General features: G+C 38.8%; 1 protein-coding gene across 24 annotated transcripts in view; it reads left to right on the top strand.

Moving 5' to 3' along the window:
* INPP4A (inositol polyphosphate-4-phosphatase type I A) overlaps positions 1-18,667 on the top strand; it is a 114,260-nt gene that overhangs the window by 52,047 nt on the left and 43,546 nt on the right. For all 24 annotated transcript variants that reach the window (XM_090127088.1, XM_090127084.1, XM_090127057.1 and 21 more), the window contains 5 exons: positions 13,941-14,000; positions 15,321-15,536; positions 16,370-16,414; positions 17,611-17,729; positions 17,837-17,953. In XM_090127088.1, the coding sequence (XP_089983214.1) occupies positions 15,431-15,536; positions 16,370-16,414; positions 17,611-17,729; positions 17,837-17,953 (387 nt within the window). In that variant the 5' untranslated portion in view covers positions 13,941-14,000; positions 15,321-15,430. The remainder of the gene's footprint in view (positions 1-13,940; positions 14,001-15,320; positions 15,537-16,369; positions 16,415-17,610; positions 17,730-17,836; positions 17,954-18,667) is intronic.

The raw sequence follows: 18,667 nt of genomic DNA, 5'->3' as shown, positions 1-18,667 counted from the left end.
AATGTTTTAGAGTTTATTTCTGTAGTACTTCTCTATGAATCAACTTCAAAATCCATATGCTATAATGGGAAGAAAACCCTTTTCTATTTTGGATTCATAAGTATGACAAGTCTTTGTTTTGCATGGTGCCTGTTGGTGCACTTGTCCCAAGGCAGACAATGGGTTATATGTGTTAACCCATTTCTGTTGGTGGGTTGTCCTAAAGTCAAATAGCATTGCCATGCCATCTTTTATTTCTTTTAGAAGAAAAATAGGAGTAGAGAGGTTCTTAGATAGTATTTGATGTCAAAGAGGAAGGAGAAATGGAAGGAAAAACTTTTTGAGGACTGATTTTTCAAGAAGGCACCACCGGTAGCAGTGGTTATGGAACCTGATGGACAAAACAGCCACCCACAGTTTAAGGTTGAGTGGGCTCATGTGGCTGTATTTTACCATGAAAGTTTGTTGGTATTTTTTATGCTTTATGGAAAAATGTGCATGGTGGTACTCCAGATTATCTACAATTGAGAGCTTGAATATCTTGTTGTAAAGGGAAAAGACAGCACAGATAAAACATGACTTTTCTTCAAGTCTTACAATCTTAAAGCAGCTTGCAACTTTCCCAGCTGGTCTTGTTTAAAAACTACTTTTTCTTCTCCAGAAGCACCAGTAAGTACCAGTAAGTACTTGGCATTCATAACAAGACATCTTTTATTAGATTAGACAAAATAAGTCTACTAAATAGAAACATCACAGAATAATCTATGCCCAGCTGCATCTGTAAGCAGAGACAATACCAACATATTGTAACTTAATGTTTTAGTTCTGAAATCATTTCACACGGGAGGCATGCTATCTTCTGTTCAGAGGTTGTTTTCCATGCTAGTGATCAAAAAGGAAAATCTCAGCGTGGGAGCCAAAAAGATTGTTGTTGTGAAGGTGCCTGAAAAACAGACATGACATTTAGCACACAGTCATCTCACCCAGGACAGGGAAAGAAGTCACAGTAGACTGTAAACTATTGACTCTTCAAGTCTGCTTTGTTATCTTGGCCAAATAAAGAATCCTTTTCTAATATGACAGATTAGATTGGGAAAATCCATTTAACTAATTCTGAGCAAACTCTTGTGTTGCTTATGCAAGAGTGACTTGTGGGTGTCATGAAGGAAAAAGTGTTCTGGAAACTGGAAGCAAAGGAAAATAGAATATGCTTTATATATATTATATATGTTATCTTGTCATCACCATTGCCCGCTCTCAGGTAGAAAAGGCAGATGGAGCTGCAGTTTCACAATGTTTCCTGTTACACTTGTTTAACTGCGAGCAAAGCTGTCCATTTGTGTAGTAGTAGTGTAGTGGTTTAAAAACTGAAATGTTAACAGATATCTTAATGTTCAGATCAACTTAACACTATACAGCTACAGACTTTTGTACTTTCTCATCCCTTCTAGGTCTTTAAGAGCTCTGCTCCATTTGTAAGTTTGGAGTTCATAGTACCCTTATACACAGCTTGGTGGGGTTTAAGTTGTTTAAAAATGTATAGTTCAACAGAAGCACTGAGAGCAACGTTTTGGTGGCTTTATTGTGAACGGAGGTTGCATACCGAAGGTCATAAAGAACTCTGATAATTTCACCTACAAAGCAATAGTGTGATTCTGTAGCTCATTGTATGTGGAGTTGTCCTTAAAATCTTGAGAGCTTTTCAGGATGCAGGACTTAACGAGTGCTCAAGTTTGTTGAATGCATGCTGATACTGATGTTTCTGCATCATCCATAGTAGCCTGAATTTCCACAGGAATTTGATACTGTTATTGATTCAATATTAAAAGACCTGCTGGGCTCAGGTAAAGTGGTGGTGCCATATGTTCCAGCCAGAGGTGCCTGGCTTCACTGCTTATAGGTGATGCCAGACTCTCCTTGTTTTTTAAGCCACTTTCATTATTGTTAGTAAATTATTATTTTTTTTTTATACCTCACTATGAACTATTTATGAGGTAGGATTTTAGTTGCACTTTGTATTTTCTTTGCTTGAAAAGATGACTTTTTTTTTCTTCGTAATTGAATTAGTAAGTTATTATTAGACTTTCCCTTTTCAGAACTGGAAAATGCCCACAAAGGTTTTGCTCACACTTTCCAAATATAAATTTACTTCTAGATTGAGAACAAACATGGAAAAATTTAGAATGTTAAGTGAATAATTTGTGTAGTTCTGAGCATATAGAAATAATGTAAAATGAAAAAATTGCAAATCATAGTTGTCCAGTTCTTACAATTTATAAGGCGGTGGTTTTACACCATCTGTCAACTGTGCAAATAAGTTCATGAGAAGTGATTAAGGAAAGTAAACTTACAGTCAGCAGCTTTAAATCAGCTCATACTGAAGAATTGTTTGACTGGAATGTCTTCCAAACAAAACCATCAGAACACCTTTTTTTCCCCTCCATTTCTGTTTATTCACATGATTCAACGGATCTATAAAGGTGACCATATTGGATGATGCTAATATGTTTTCTATGCTTCCAACAGCTACTTCATTTACTGTATTTTTACATATCTAATAACAATATTTTAATAACTTTGTTTTTAAAAGCTTTACTAAAATAATTATTATGACTTGATTCATTTGTATGCTGCTTTATAATTTGTATTTAAGTTAAAAATATAAGAAAGATGTTAAACTATTGTAGAGTGTCCGAAGGGGTATTATGAAGTCTGTCTTCTTGTTTCACCTCTGCATTCCATTTCTCTTCCACTCAAATCCTTTTTTGCCAAATGTTTGGTCACCCAGGCAGCGTTGATCCAGTGGTAAACTAAATGAGAGAAATGATCTGCACTAAAACTAACCCCTGAAAAGCCTGGCCAGCTTTCAGCTTTCCTGCTTACTGTGTGGATGCGCAAAATCTTGCTTTGGCACAAAGAAAGATGAAGTGACTGAAGGAACTGGGGCTGTTTAGTCTGGGGAAAAGGAAGCTGAGGGGAGACCTTATTGCTCTCTTCCAATACCTGAAAGGTGCTTACAGCGAGAGAAGAATTGGACTCTTCCAGTTGGTGACAGGTGATAGGACGAGGGGAAATGGCCTCAAGTTGCACCAGGGTAAGTTTAGGTTGGATATCAGGAAACACTTCTTTACAGAAAGAGCTGTTAAGCACTGGAATAGGCTCCCCAGGGAGGTGCTTGAGTCACCATCCCTGGATGTGTTTAAAATCCTTGTGGGTGTGGTGCCCAGGGACATGATTTAGCAGAGGGTTGTTAGAGTGAGGGTAGTATGGTCAGCTTGTGATTGGACTTGATGACCTTGAAGGTCTTTTCCAACCTGAGCAATTCTATGATTTTCAGGAAGTTTTCAAATCAGAAACAATTGAGAACTATTGATAGAAGAATTTAATGATGTCCCATTTCATTTTGTAATACGGCTATCTGATTTCACTTCTCACAGAAATTAACCTTTTCTTTAGATAAAGAATTTTTGGCTGTTTCCAACAACCAGTCATTTCCCAATTTTTATTTTAAGTCAAGCAGTAACACAATTAAAAAGTTGTAGTTCTATGATGTGATGCATTATAATTCACAGTGATATCATTGCGAGCAGGCAATCATTTTGTGTTTCCAGTGGAAGCAAGTGAATTGTGCTTGGAGTGTAGATGTTATCCCAGCAATCACAAACTGTCCTGACACTATTATGTCTAGCATTTTTAAATCGTTAGTCCTTAAGGACTCTTTAATTGAAGCTGCAGAGATGAGATCATCATGACTTAAAATGGTTGGGAACTCAGTAAAATTAGTGCTCCAAAAATTTATCTCCAAAAAGAAAAGATTTCTCTCCAAAAATACAAGAAGTCAACAGCATCTGTTGGTGCAGGTAAGATGTGAAGAATGGCATTAAATTCCATGTCCGCTCTTTATATTCAAATCCTTTATACAGACAAAGATGAAGTGCACTTATATCTAAAGCCTAAAAGCTCTTGTTGTTGATATCAACATCATCTTTGCAGTCTAATCCAGGAATCATTACTTTTCCAGTTTGAGTAATAACAATCAAATAAATGCTTAATAGAGTTGAAATGATTGAACACACACTGTGCCTATCTCTTTTTTTCTTCTTTAGTGCCCACCCTGTCTGTCCTTCTCAAGACATCTGTTATCATGCCAGGCCTGTATTTTTCTACACAGCATCATAATTTCAGAGTTGTAAAATCATGATGGTACCATGCAAAGATAAACAGAAGTAAAAACAGTCAATCACAGACATCTGGGTGATTAGAGAAAGTGTTGTGAAAACACCAAGTTAAAACAAAGCTTTAGCTTTGCAAGTGAGTCAAGAACAGTTCAGAGAAAGCAAGCCTGAAAAGCCCACATCCTCAGGGCCTCGCAGCCCCCTCCATAGCTAATGGATAGTTGGTAGTGCTGGCTGTATGCTGTCACCAGGCTACAGGATGACAGCACTCCAAGTGCCAGGAGTGAGCTCTGGTAACACGCAAGCTGTCACGGTGCTGGTGAGAGTGAAATGTGGAAGTCTAGGTGTGATCAGAGCACTCCTACAGTGCTCGTCTCCTGAGTCTGGGAATACAGACCTGGAGGCACCTCACAAATCCTAGCCCCGCTCATTATGTTGTTTTCTCAGTCTCTTTCACTGCCTATTCTCAGAGGGGACTGCGGGTTTGATTAACCTTTTGCTCCCAGCCAGTCTTTGTACCCATCTTTTGGTCCTGCTCTTTCACCAGAGGGTGTTGGCTTTCCAGTCTCGTAACCTGCTGCAGAAAGCAGTTTTGATTAGATGGAGGACTGTGAACTAATGTAGCTGAAATGCAGATACCAGTGCTCATCTGTGCCAGAAGAGCAAGGCAGGAAACTGTGGGCAGAAGCGTCATCCCTGCTGCCTTACCTTGGAGAGTTGACTGCTGAGCTTGGCAACACGCTTATGAATTTCTGAGAAGGTGTGGTGGGAGGAAGACAGTAATTCTAAGGCACCTGGAGTGAGCAGAAGAAGCTGGCATCACTGTTGCTAGCCTTCAGCATAAAAAAGTCGTGAGAGTGACTTATTCATGAACTTAAAGAGAAATAAATATTTTGGGATGCATCTTTTGCGTTTCCAGACTTTTCTGTGAAAAGCTTGTCCCAGAAAAAGTAAGATTCTGATCAACTTGGCCTGTAGTAACATGTCAGTTTTGTAAGGCGTGCTAGTGCTTGGAGAATTGACAAAACGATGACATTTAAGCTCATATTTTCAAGTACTGAATGCTGCAAGAATATTTGCCCTTTGTCCTCAAATAACATTTGTATCTTTTTGTGGCTGTTGCTAGCATCCCTGCTGGAATTATTATTTCTTTTTTAAAACTTCTGTTTACTGCCCTCTATATCACATCAGTTCTGAAGACCAATCAGTAGCAGCTGCTGAAAACATACCAGTCATTGGAGGTTACAGTTATTTGAAAATTGTTTTAAAAAGCCCTCGGCCCCAGAAATGTGAAATCCATGGCTATAGGGTGTAGGAGGCTTATTTTTTCTCTAAATTTTTGTCTGAAATGTTTATTATATTTGATCTGTCAGTGGATGGGAGTGAAAGAGAAGAATGTTGTTACAACAGAGCAAAAAAAGATGTTGCACAGCACATGCTGCAGCTACACAAGTATTTACTATCCTCTCTTGTTGAACAGACTGCTCTAGTCTGTATTGCATTGGAATGAGGAGATATGCATTTTCTAAGCAATTAAATTTATTTGTAAGTTAGTTGTATTTGTTCACAGGCTTTCAGATGTTTGTTGATTTTACACATTAAAACAATCTGAGTAGTAGTGATAGTCTTTTCAAACTTTGCCTCTTCTCTCTTAGAAGTAGCATCATAACGTCTACTGCAAGGTATTTATTTTGTATAATAGCTCATCACACCTCAACAGAGAGTATAGTATTTCAGTAAGACTGATGTTCAAAGCCAGAAAGCCTCCTGGAAATTTTCACAACTAAAGGACAATAACTGAAGCATGGTATTCTAGTAGAAAGCTGCTGATCTTATATTGAAAAGTTATTTATAATCAAATCCATAGAAATATTTCAAAGATATTTGGTCTGATTTTTGTAAGGCTGCTTCGAGAACACATGAGCCACTTATGGTCTATTTTTTTGTAAGTCACATGCTGTAGTCCAGTTTGTGTTACTCATTTAGGCCTCTTTAGTTCATCAGTCAAATATGGCAGGTTTCAGTATATTCCAAATATTTTTTCCAGTATGTTTTAAAAATGGCCTTTGTCTGTCAGTATATGCTTTTCCACACAGTTGTTATTCAGTAGCTCTGCTAGAAGTTAACAATCCATTTAGTGAGCTATGGTTGGGTCCTGATGGCAACAGTTGGGCTCATGTTTGACATGGACTTTGATTTTTGCGAATGTGGAGGAACGTATCTTCTCTTCAAATTGGTATGCAAGTAATTCTGCGTTAAAAATATATAAGCAAATAAGTTGGTCAGCAAATTTAAATGTGTTCCTGATTTCTATGAACAATTTCACTGGCCCTTGCTTATATCTTCCTATTTCTTTTTTTCTCACCTTACTAACTTCTGGTGTTTCTGCTGACTGCTGACAACATGATTACTGAAATGAAACTATTGTTGTTGAAGTATAGAAATATTTGTTTCTTGGAAATTTCAGTTTTAACCTGTTAGGGTTTTCTGAAAATCATCAGTGGTGCCCTTGCTCGTGACCTAGAGCGGGCAGGTGGTGACATTCTGTGACCTCTGAAAAGTTGCTTCTGGGTTTGATGAAAAATGAAACTTTCTTTTGTGAAAGAGAGATGTCTGCAGCTGTTCCTTACCTACATAGCACAAAGGCGTGGACAAATTACTGTGCCTCCGAACCTGTCACTTCCTTTCACTCTTCCTCTTCTTGTTACTCTTGATGAGAATGCAGCTGCAGTAATGATGTTGTGAAGGATAGGGGGGGATGTGTGTGTGGAGGAATAGGGTCATACATCTCCTTTGTCTGACCCAGAGCAGCACGCCTGCTGTGTTGGGCCCTGCAGATGGAGGATAACGTTGTCCCTTCAGATGTCCCTGAGTCTCCTCCTGCTCCTTCCCCAGTGCCTGTGCTCCTGGATCAGTTTTGAACATGTAACAGCTGTATCTTACTCAAGGCCAGCTTAGAAATAGGCTCATGTTTTTCTGTCAGCATTGAACTTTTCTGCTCACAGTAATCCCAAGTCCTATGAGAATCAAGTAGCTCAGCTTTCCACCATTCTTCAGAGCTGTGCTTCCTGTTGGCTGCCATCTCCTCAACTTATGTTTGCCTTTATCTGTCTGATGGAGGACCAGGAGTTTCTGTTTCCTTTCTGGAGACCCAAAAGTATGTAGCTCAGCCAGGGTCTGTTGTATTTTCACTTCTGGCTTGCTTCTCTTGTTGTTTTTGTTTTTTCATGAGAGAACTGCTGTGCTTTTTTCATGGTGTTTAATCCCACAGGAGACTCATGCTGTGCTTGGATTTCACCTCTGTGTAGCTTTCCTCAGCTTTTCAAAGCAGAAACTGAGGCAGACATTTTGACTGCCTTCTCTATGGTTTCTCCTCACAATTTAAATGAGAAAGCAAACCAAATCTTGAGGGTCTTTGGCCCAACTCCTAGGAGTCTGGACAGGATTTTCTGGATGAATTTGAAGTCTCTGTCAGTGCCAGCAAATTAGAAGTCTCTGCATGCCGTCTAAATAGATTTTCAAGGAAAGTATGATGAAAAACTGACAGGACACCAAAGCAGCCGTTGCACACACACCCCTTCCGCTATTATGTCTTAGAGGGTCGTCTCAGTGCTAACCCACAGGGTAGTGAAAAAGAATTCCTATCGCTGTGGCAGCTGTCCCAGCGAGGCGTTGAAGTGAGAACTGTGGTGGGAAGTGCAGCCTATTGTTGGAGCGTGTGGAGCTGGATGGTTATGTGTTCAAGCTGCCAGCATCCCACCGCTTGGAAGAAGGAGTTGTTTATGTGACTGCAGAAACAAATCCAGGGAAGAGCCTTGCAGTCAGCATCTTGGCCTCTCCCACACTGATTTGGGAAGGATGGGGTAAACAAGCAAGTCATTTCATTCTTCAGGAAAAATAAACGAAAGCAGCACAAAGGTAATAGATATCTGGAAGCAAACAAGAATTATCTCATTAGAAGACAAAATTATTGCCATTAGTTATTGTCTAAGCATGCACAGTATAAAAAAAAAAATGTATCAGAAATACACGCACAAACTACAGTTTAGAAGTACAGAACAAATGTTGATGGAGAGTTGTGCATCAACAGATTTGTGTTAGTCACATTAGTCTCTAGTTTTGCTATGCTGCATCAATCCTGGTAATCTTTGTGGAATGTGACTCCCACACAAAAATTTACTTCAAATTTTCTAAATACATGATGCTGTGTCATGTCCTGTGTCAATTAATTATGTCTTATTGAAAACACGTATGTTAGAGAAATAATTTATAGATTTCTGGTTTGCCCCCTGCTGCTACTATGTGTTTTTAATTTATATAGACGTTTCAAACAGTGAGTGTAGGAATCACAGCATATCAGAGAAATACTACATAAAAATTAGGAGTGCTTGGGAGATTTCCTGTGTGCCTGTGACCTTGTGGGTGAAGCATTTTTGTCTAATTGGGAGAAAGTAATGTCAGGAAAGTGAACTGACGTTTAGTCTATGACCCCAGAGCACAGTCCTGTTGCACAGCTGAAGCTCAGTGTAACCCAGTGGTTTCAGAGCAGAATGTCAGATCTGATCATGCACATATAGAACAATGCTAAATGTAGTTCATCTTGTGATTCCCGAGTTGTTTCAACCCGAATAAACTGGTTTTAAGTAATGCTACATCAGTACATCAGTCTATGGAGGGGTTAAGTATTATAGATAGGTGGTTCAGACAGATCCCTAGACTTTTTGTTGCAAGCAAAGTTTTATTCAAACTGCTGATTGCACATTGAAGCTTCAGTGCTTTTATTCCTCTGCGTTTTCTGTCCTATAGTTTCTCATTGCCTGTATGGTGGTGGGTATTTCACTGGCACCCATCATGTCAGAGAAGAGAGCTCTACATCTTTAATCAACAGCAGGAGCAAGTCTTCAGCACATGTTAAGATGCTTCTAGTTAACTTCCACTTCTGGTCATAATCTGCTGGGGTTTTTTGTTGCTTGTTTTTCTGCTGATCTTCCCCTCTCCCCCACCACTGTCCTGCAGCAAGAGGAGCTCAGAGCAGTTATGCTGTTTGTTCTTCCAGTTAGAGCAATGCTGTTTCTGTAGCCGGAGCATCATGGTTGTGATAAAAGACAGCTTTAGAAGCAGGAGGCTTTAGGAGGATGTCCAAAGGACTGTTAAATTCAGAAGTATGTTTGCAGTCCAAATTCCTCAGTGGCAACTATGTTGTTCCATGTTCTCTTGGGTCTGTATGGGTAGTGTGTTCCAGGTGATGTGGAAAGAAGTCTTCCCATGCTCAAGAAACTTTACCATAACATATCTTGTGTATTTCTTGTGAAAAGCATAAAAATTTAGAGAAAAGATTATCTGCAAGCTGCTACAATTTCTGTTGGCAAAACAGTGGAGTAGGTCAAGGGAGCTGGACTTCAGAATGCTGTGTAGCAAGGCTCATCGTTTCTGTGGCATTGCAGTGTGCTCACCATGATAAAAAGTCTTCTGCAAAATGAGCTGAGCTTTTTCTTTTTTAGTTAGCAAACCTGTGTTACACTTAATGCTCACTTTCACACGTGGGTGTGCATAATTTGGTGCTCATAGAAGGGAGTGCTGAAGAAATAGAAGAATGTGATCATGTGTGAAATTAAAACATTACCTCAGTAAGTTAAGAAGAATGCTGGTTGTATTTCAGTTGTGTATGTAGACAGTCATAATTTCCAAAAAGAAATGAGTGGCCTAAATTACTTTTCTATTAAAAGTATGCAAATATGTTTTAGAGAGAAAATTAGGTTTTTAGATTAAGTTTGCTGAAGCTTCTCACGACTTCATAGTGAACCTTCATAGAAGGACTGAGAATGAAGAGTGTGACTTAGGCTTGTGCATAAGTAAGTGTGAGAGGGTGGAAAGGAAAGAGAAAGTAAGCTACTTCCTGCTGCTAAAATGGCATTTTATCTAAATATCACTGAAAGGTCACCTTTGGGGATTTACATACTGCACAGATGCATTCCTTGTAACTTGCTGAGGTCATGCTCTTGATCAGAGTTCTGAGGAGAGCATCAGGAGGGGGCACAGGAGATGGTTCAGGGCAAACTTTTTGTCTATTCTTGACGATTAAGTTTCTGATCAATGGGAGAAGGAAAAATTGAATCATCTGATGAGGGGAACCTAGATTTAAAGGGCAGGCTGAGAGGGAGGATTTCTTTGTGGAGGTGACGGACTAGTGCACCTGCTGAGTATATTCTTGATGGGGAAGTAATTTCAGTGAGAAACAAAAGTCCTGTGGATGCTGGCACCACTTGCTTTCTTTTACCCTCCCAGTCATGTTTACCATGATGTTCAGGGTCAGGGAGCTAGTGAGGGGAAGTGAAACTGGTGTTAACCCATGGATCTGCATCAGCATTGAAACAGTTTTTATTTGGTCACCAGCAGTGACTGGAGTTTTTGAAACTCATGGGAGGCTGCTTCTTAGGACAAATAAGTGAGATGTAATTGATCTTATGGCTGCAGTTCATTTCAGATTAGGAGTGCATTTCTGAGGTGAATCTTAGTTGTCTGTATTGCTACATTTTTGTTCACAACTTGTAGCACACGAATAGTGCTTCTTTTGCCTAAAACTGTTGGAGGGAGCTCACTGCACATGCTCCAATCACTGGTGTGTATTCAGTCCATGGAGCCAAATTAGCACTGGACTGTGGTGCTAAGTAACACATTGAAATTGTGTGCTGTGTGGATATCAGCTTTTGGCACCAGCTGTTTCATTCACATTCTTACCAACGTAGATATATCCATATATCCTGTGTATTGCTCACATGAGTTTGGCAGGAAGGAAGAATCTGACTTTACGTATCAAGCTCATGGCACTGACTTTTCCTTTTGCTGTGATATATGTCAGATTCAGGATATTCAGTGCTGTTGAATGAGACAGAAGAGCAAAGTGCTCGTGAGACTGTAAAAAGTAGTTGTTAATTCATGTCAGTCTTAGGAGACTTTTTCTGGACTGTTGGCCTTGGGTTGATGTTCTGCTCTTATGCTGCCTCTGTAGCCAGGAATGATAGAGTTGATCCAGACCGTCACCCTCAGACCCTGATGCAGGGTCAGTAAAGGTCCTTCTATCTTCCTTTGAAACAACTGTTGGAAATGAAATACTGGAAGTACTGGAAGATTGGTCGTCAGCCAGCCTGGCCAATCTTGCTTCACTGCTAAGTTTGGATGAAAAAAAGAAGAAAAAAAAAATACCTGCATGATAAGTATACTGTTTCTTGGAAGGAAACAGAGTCATAACTTAGAGCCTGGCATGTCCACAATGATATAGTTAATAAGATGTTAAATTTAAACCTGGCAATGAAGGCTCATGAAGTTGAAGACTCAAAATATTTATGTTTCAGAAAATATTAATTTCCACTTTTTTCATCACTCACTGTATTGCTAAAACATTTTCAACTAGGGTACCAGAAATTTTTTAGTAAGTTGTTATCTAAGAGTACAGTTAGCTGGAAGTGCCCCTTCAATGTTTAAAAAAAAACCACAACAGTTTGTTAAGTGTCCCATAGCTACTTTTTAACTCCATCTTGGAGATGATGATAATCAGCAAGATTGATCTCCAGGCATTTTTTCAAAGCATTAAATGAGCTCTTAAACTTTCTCTGTTATATTCTTTATCTAGATGTATCAATAACATTTAGAGTTCAACTCCTCTTTCATTTTCTGTTTTGGCTCACCTCTGTACCCCATCAAATGCTATAAACCAAGAGCAGTATGACTATAGAAGAGCATAGTCTCAAAGCAGATTTTGAGTGTAGCGGAAGTAGCTTTTTTCTCCTGCTTCTTAGTGTGTAATTTGGGAAAATCCCATTTTTTACAAATGTGTGATGAATGAATGTCAAAAAAAAAATTGTTAGGGTGAAAGAAGGCTTCACCTCAGCTGACGTGTTTGGTTCCAAAGATGTGGTAAGAGATTTTTTTCAAAAAAGGAGCAGATGAAGCCCCTTGCCGGAATAATTTTAGCGATGAGACTATTAGCTTGTACTTGTGCAAATCAATCATGAAGGAAATGATTTTGCTTCCCAGAAATGAATATCACTTATGTTTGACACCTCTCAAGCAGTCAGTAAGACCAAATGTTTGAAAGTATCCAGCCCACAGGATGTGGGGCCTTGCAGCTGAGCAGACTGACATTCGCATCCCACCACCGATAACCAGGACTGAAAGTAGCATGTCAGAAGTATCCTGGGTGAAGATCTTTTCTTCTGGTCATGTACATTTGTGCAAAAGTTAGAGGCCAAGTAAATATTCACATGACAGTAGGGAAGCTTGGTTAAAAGCCTTTTCTGCACAATGGAAATAACAGTTTCTGGTACTGGTCAACAACAGCTTTTCACACTTTCATTGAAGCTGAAGTTGAAAACTGTGCTTGCAGTGAATGCAAAGCAAAACAACACATTCTGTCAGCATCCCCCATTTGCAGCACGAGTAAGGGCAAAGTCAAAGGTATTTTCTATGTTTAAGATGGGATTTGTCTTGACGTGATGACTGAATGATTCCTTTGATGGAATCTTACAGACTCCAAAGAGTAGTATCTATCATAGATACCATCTCAGGAAACTGTCATCTGTGTTTGTGATACCTTCAATTTGGAAGGAATCTTTTCTGCATTGATTTATATTAAGAACATGATCATGAAGTTGTAAGAATTGAGATGACTGTAATTCAAGAGCACCTATTATTTGGATCTGTCAGTCCATACAGTGACTGGAAATCATCTATGCCTGGGTTAGCTCAACAGTGGAGGGGATTCATTTTGCCCAGGTGCAGCATCAGACCTAAACAAGTAATCCAAATTCTTTTTAAAATGAGAGTGAGAGCTATCTTTGTGGGGTGATTCATTCCACCTACCCAGGAAAATGGTGAATCATTCTCTGGAAGTGTGTATGTGTCATCATTGACTACACGTAGAACCTGGGCAATGAGGTGAGATCAAATATCTGCCTCCTACGCAGATTAAGTTAGGTGAGATAAAACCTTTTCCACAAGTGCTCTTAAGCAATCTTGGGTTATTGATATGGCTGGCAATGAAATCTAAATCTCAAACTAGAATACCTTGTCTCTCTTGTGGTATGCCATACATGTAAGGTCTTGAAAGACTTGTCCTATTAATGTAAATGTACTTGAATTAGATTATTCCAGTAGCAAATGCCAATCATCAGTTAGCCTGCAGTATATATTTGTAATCTGCTTTTCCCGTACGCTTATTGCTAGCTGTTCGTAGAAGCCTACCTCACACTGTAACTTCACCCAATGGAAAAGCAGCCCTACACCCTGCTGGTCTTTTGAATTTCTATGCTTTTGACTACTTTGCATGATCTGTCCTCGTGATGGTGGAAATTTGGAAGGTTAGCAGTAGCAAAGCAAGTATAGTAACAAGTGTTGTCTCATTCTCAACATATCACATACATTTGGACTATTCTGTAAACATTTTTACTTATGTTTCTTATATCCATTCCATCCACTTATCAAATACTGACCTGAAGTCTGTCCTTTGCCAGCATAAGCTTTTTTTCCTCTTTGTGTTCCCACTCTCACTATTTTTCTGACTGTAACACTATTAAGACTATAAGATTGTAAGAATCTAACTGTATCAGATTCAATAGAGGATGATGCTCTTTTGATTTGCCACTATTGTTACTCTTAGTTTTCAGTAAACTTTAATATACATGCTAATCATCAGAACTGGAATATTTAGTTAATGGTAATTTTCTGTTGACAGTTATTTACACTGTATAAAAGATTGTTTATTCATACTGATTATTTTGTTCTTTTTAGGAGTGGACTTAATGTTATGACATGCAAAATCCATCCACACACGAGGAAAAGAGCCCTCTTGTAAGTATGGTAAATGTAAGCTATTGCTGTTAGGAATGTATCATTAGGTGATAAATCAATAATGCGGCTTAAAAGAATAATTGAGGACTTAGACTTGGAAAAGTATTACACTCAATAGTATTTAGATAGAAATCATTTCGGGAAAAAAAATGTTTGTCTACTCTTCTAACTTCTCAAAGATTGAGCCGTTTTAAGGATGTTGTCTTCTATAGAGATTCTGGCTAAAAAACCAAACTCTTCTACCTAACTGCTGTCTGACCTGTAACTATGAGAGCATAGTAATTTTTCTCTAATAAAGTATTTATAGGATTTGGGGGAAGGGGCTGTGGCATCCTGCCTGAATCTCTGCCAGCACATTTTATAGCTGTCATTTCATTAGGTGCTTAGATTTAATGAACTTATAAACAATTAAATATCAAATTACATAAAGAACAAATCAAAGAAGAGCTATTGTTGAAAGAAGGAAAATAAAATAGAAGAATGGAAGGACTTTGAAACTGGTAAGGAGCTCTAATGTTTGTTATGTTTGACCAGATCTTAGGATGTTCAGTACTAAAGCTAAACAAGAAATACCAATGATTCTCTAGCCACTTTACCACTTAAACAGTGAAAGAAAAAGATAAAAAACTTTTTTGCTATGACTGATCAAACTCTGGAACAACCAAGTTCCCCAGAGAGGTTATGGAATCTCCTGAAACACTGGAGAAAAGCATGGATGCTGCTGTGTGCTACATCAGCAGTCATCCTCTTTTGCTTTTTCTTTATATCACCATCCTGGAATGTCAGCCTCACTCTGGCCTTGGAAGGTTTTATTTATAGTTTTCAGTATCCCTCTCTCATGGCTGTAGGACCTAGAAAAAGACAGTTTGCTGACACTGACAACACTTCCTGCCCTTTTGTTCCTTGTTCTGCCGAGGCATTGTCCCTTTGTCCTAATCTCTTGTCCTACCTCTGCAGACAGCAGGGGCCCCATCTGATGAATTTACTTGTGTTTCCCGGGGATTATGAAAACCAGGAAAAGTCATTAAGGATGATTTAATAACTTAGACAAAGGAGAAGAGCAGCTGGTCCGTTAACGAGTCTCTCAACCCCCGTTCTCTGACAGAGGAGCCTTTCTTACGTGTGGTGCAGTCTTCAACAGTTTGCAGTAAAATGCTCCAGATATATGATTTATACACATTGAGTTACAGAGCATTGGGTCTGCCCTGAGCTCTTTTTTTGGATGGCTTGAGGCAATCTTATGGCTGTAAGTTTGCTGGTGTTAAAAACTGATGGTAGCCTAAAATCCTAGTGTATATTTTTGCTCTCTTTATTACTTAGCGTGGTAATGTTAGAGGAATAGCAGTTGGAGACAACCTGCTGCACTCTCCTACTCCATAAAACAAACATCAGTAAAGGCAAGCAGCAAGAAAAGGCTTCTTCATGACAAAATGACAGCAAGAGAACACAGCCCCCGCCATGGTGCAAAATCCCGCACCGTGCAACGGGCCTCCACCATTGATGTCACCTCAGACATGCTAGGCCTTTCTTTAGCAGGTAAGTACTTTCATGTCAGCTATTGTTTATTGCCCTTTCAGAATATACCTTCTACTAACATTACTGTTGTTTTTTTTTGTTTCCGTTGTAGATTTAGATGTGCCTGGAGTGAATGGGGAAAAGGAATTGCATTGAAAATATAGTCTTAAAATTGCCGTTTTTAAAGCAGACAAAGTACTAAAATTGAATAGGGAAGGAAAAAAAACCCTGGATTTTGTATACTTATGTTTATCAGTGGAAGATAAGAGATGGGAAAAAAACCAAAAGAATGTCAAGGTTATCAAGGAAGAGTCTTGGCAACCTCCTAGTTTGACACTGCAAAAAATTTTCAAGAGAGTTTAGGAAACTGAAATTTATCTCCATCTTTTTTTTTTTATGTTGAGTAAATTAGCACTGTAATCCCTGGAGGCTTCATTTGATTAGTGAGAGAGGCAGGTATTTTCCAGCTTCTCCTTGTTCACTGATCACAGAGGAGATATACCTGATTTAATAATTTGGAGCTAATAGTGGCTCAGACACTAAATGACTATAATCCTTTTGTTTTCCACTGAGATTTGGCATTTTGTATTTTCATGTTCTATATAATCTTGCGTGGTTTTGCATATTTTAGTCATTGTCTGAACATACTTTGTTGAATTAGATAACCTCAAGTATTTAAAATCACTTTTAAGAACCAAAGATTAGCTAATGAATATATTAAATATTCCTGGCTGATGAAATGAAAAGGGTTAATATTTTCTATCAAATTTAATTTCTTCCTCTGTAACCGTAACTTCTGGGGCAGGTTCAAAGCAATGCTTCATTAATCTTGTGTTTATTTTTCTGGTTTATAGGGAATATTCAGGATCCAGATGAGCCGATTTTAGAGTTCAGTTTAGGTAGGTTTAGTATTTTTTCATCTTTGTGAAAATACTGTGAAACTGTCTTCTGTCTCAGTATACCAACAGTATGTCTTCAAGCAAACTGAGTATTAGGTAGAAATACCATTTTAAGATGGAGTATTTTCTAAAAGTTACCAACTATTACCAGCACCTTCTTTCCTGGGGTCTTTGCTGTCATGTGATAATGTGAGATTCATCAGTGACCTAATTTCAGAGGTGCTTAAATAAGGGCAAGAAACTTGTGTGTTGGCTTGCCTCACTTGAAGAATAAGTGAGAAACAGTTTCCTCATTAAAATTCTATCCACATTTTCAACTGCAGGATGATTTTCTTGGCCTGATTGTGTTTGGATGTTTGGAAGTTCTTGCTCTTACCAATATGTTTGAAATGAAAATTAAAAGATACATATATATCTCAGATGTGTGTAATCGTTATGGATAATAATCTTAACTAGAATATCTCAGAACTGAATAAGGTATTCTAAATAGTTTTCAGATAAATTAAAAACTACACAGAGCTTCAAAGCTGCTCAGTGTACATTTAAACTCAAAATTAACTTGCAAATTTAGCTGAAGCAGAGCTGAACCAGCTGTATCCAAGTAGATAGAATTTAGCTCTGAATTTCAACATAGTTGTGCAGAGTCACTCAATGGAAATTTTGGTAGTTGTTTCCTACTCACTGTAGTCCCTTCCCAGCAATTAAAATCTCAGTATCATGTTAGAGGACATAAATTGCTGTTCTTTTGCAATTGCAAGCTTCTTCTGTGCATAGTAATGCTACTTGATCAACATTCAAGGACTCCTTTTGGCTCTCCATGGTAAAATACCATTTGGTAATGGGTTTAATGGAGCATACCTTCAGATCGAATGCAGCCATGCTCATGATATTCCCAGTGAAACATCTCTGCATGTAGGCTGTTCTAATGAGCTGTGCCAGAAGGATGGATGTGCAGGTGTTAGAGGAGAACAACTTTAAACTACAGCTTGAAGTGAGAGTGAGCTGGTTGTATGTTCACTCTTTGCTTGCACAGAGGTGAGAGATGTCTGTCTTTATAATGTCTTGGTAGACTGAATACTAGGCTCTTTGTGGCTTTATTGCTTACGGTCTATTACATGCTTTAAAAAGTGTAAAGTCTTACAGCAGCATGAAAAAGACTATGAATCTAAATGTGTTTCTCTGTTACGTACTTAAAGCTTGCAGCGAGCTGCTAACACCATCACTAGATCGAAAACCAAATAGTTTTGTAGCAGTGAGTGTAACTACACCTCCTCAGGCATTCTGGACAAAGCATGCACAGACAGAAATTATTGAGGTAAGTGGTAAGGTATTAAATTTTAAATTGAAGCTAACACAAGAAGCATTTCCTCCTAACAAATACCACCTCACGTTATTTTCTGCCTTTTTCGTTTATTATTACAGGGAACAAGTAATCCTATCTTCCTAAGCAGCATTGCCTTTTTCCAAGATTCTCTTATCAATCAAATGACACAAATCAAACTCTCTGTGTACGACGTTAAAGATAGATCTCAGGGAACAGTAAGTATTCTTCATTCTGTTGCCTGCCAAGTGAGTATGGTGCAAGCAAATGAGAAGCGATGAGACAAAACTAGAGAGCTTTGTGGCAGAAAGAAAGAGGTAGCAGGATTGATCCTAGAGAAAATAAAATGGATAGGAAAGGAGGAATGAATACCGCAGGATGGACTGAACAGAGTGGGGGATGTTACTGTTGGGACTGCTCCAAAAATAATGTATCCTATTTTACTGTGTTGACCCACAATGTCAGAGGTGAATGTTGGTGATATGGCAGTACAGGTTGAACTTTCCCAGCAAGATTCCTTTACATTTTGTTGCTGTGCAACAGATGGCAGCAGAGGGGCAGTCTGATGGAATGGCGCTTGACACTGAAATGTGTAGGAAGCAAAGGTGTGTTGCTGAATTTCTCCATGTGGAAAAAATGGCACCCATTGATGTTTGACATTTGCTGAGTGCTGACAGTGACCAAACAGTGGATATGAGCACAGTGAGGCAGTGGTCTGTGAATTTCAGCAGTGTCAATGGTGACAGTGATGGTGTGGGTTTTTATGTGCACTGCATGCAGGCTCTTGTTCATTGCTGGTGAAAGTGCATAGCTAACAGTAGTGACTGTGTTGGATGAGAGTGTTTTGTAGCTGAGAATTCGCTCAATCAAATAGCGTTATTGTGCTCTTTGTATCTATTGTAGTTTCCATGGAAATAAAAAAGAGGCATTAC

This window comes from Phasianus colchicus, chromosome 1, assembly GCF_987193195.1.
Source record: "Phasianus colchicus chromosome 1, bPhaCol1.hap1.1, whole genome shotgun sequence".
NCBI classification, from domain to species: Eukaryota; Metazoa; Chordata; class Aves; order Galliformes; family Phasianidae; genus Phasianus; species Phasianus colchicus.
The sequence above is the reverse complement of the archived record's forward strand: the minus strand, read 5'-3'. Positions and strand labels throughout refer to the sequence as shown.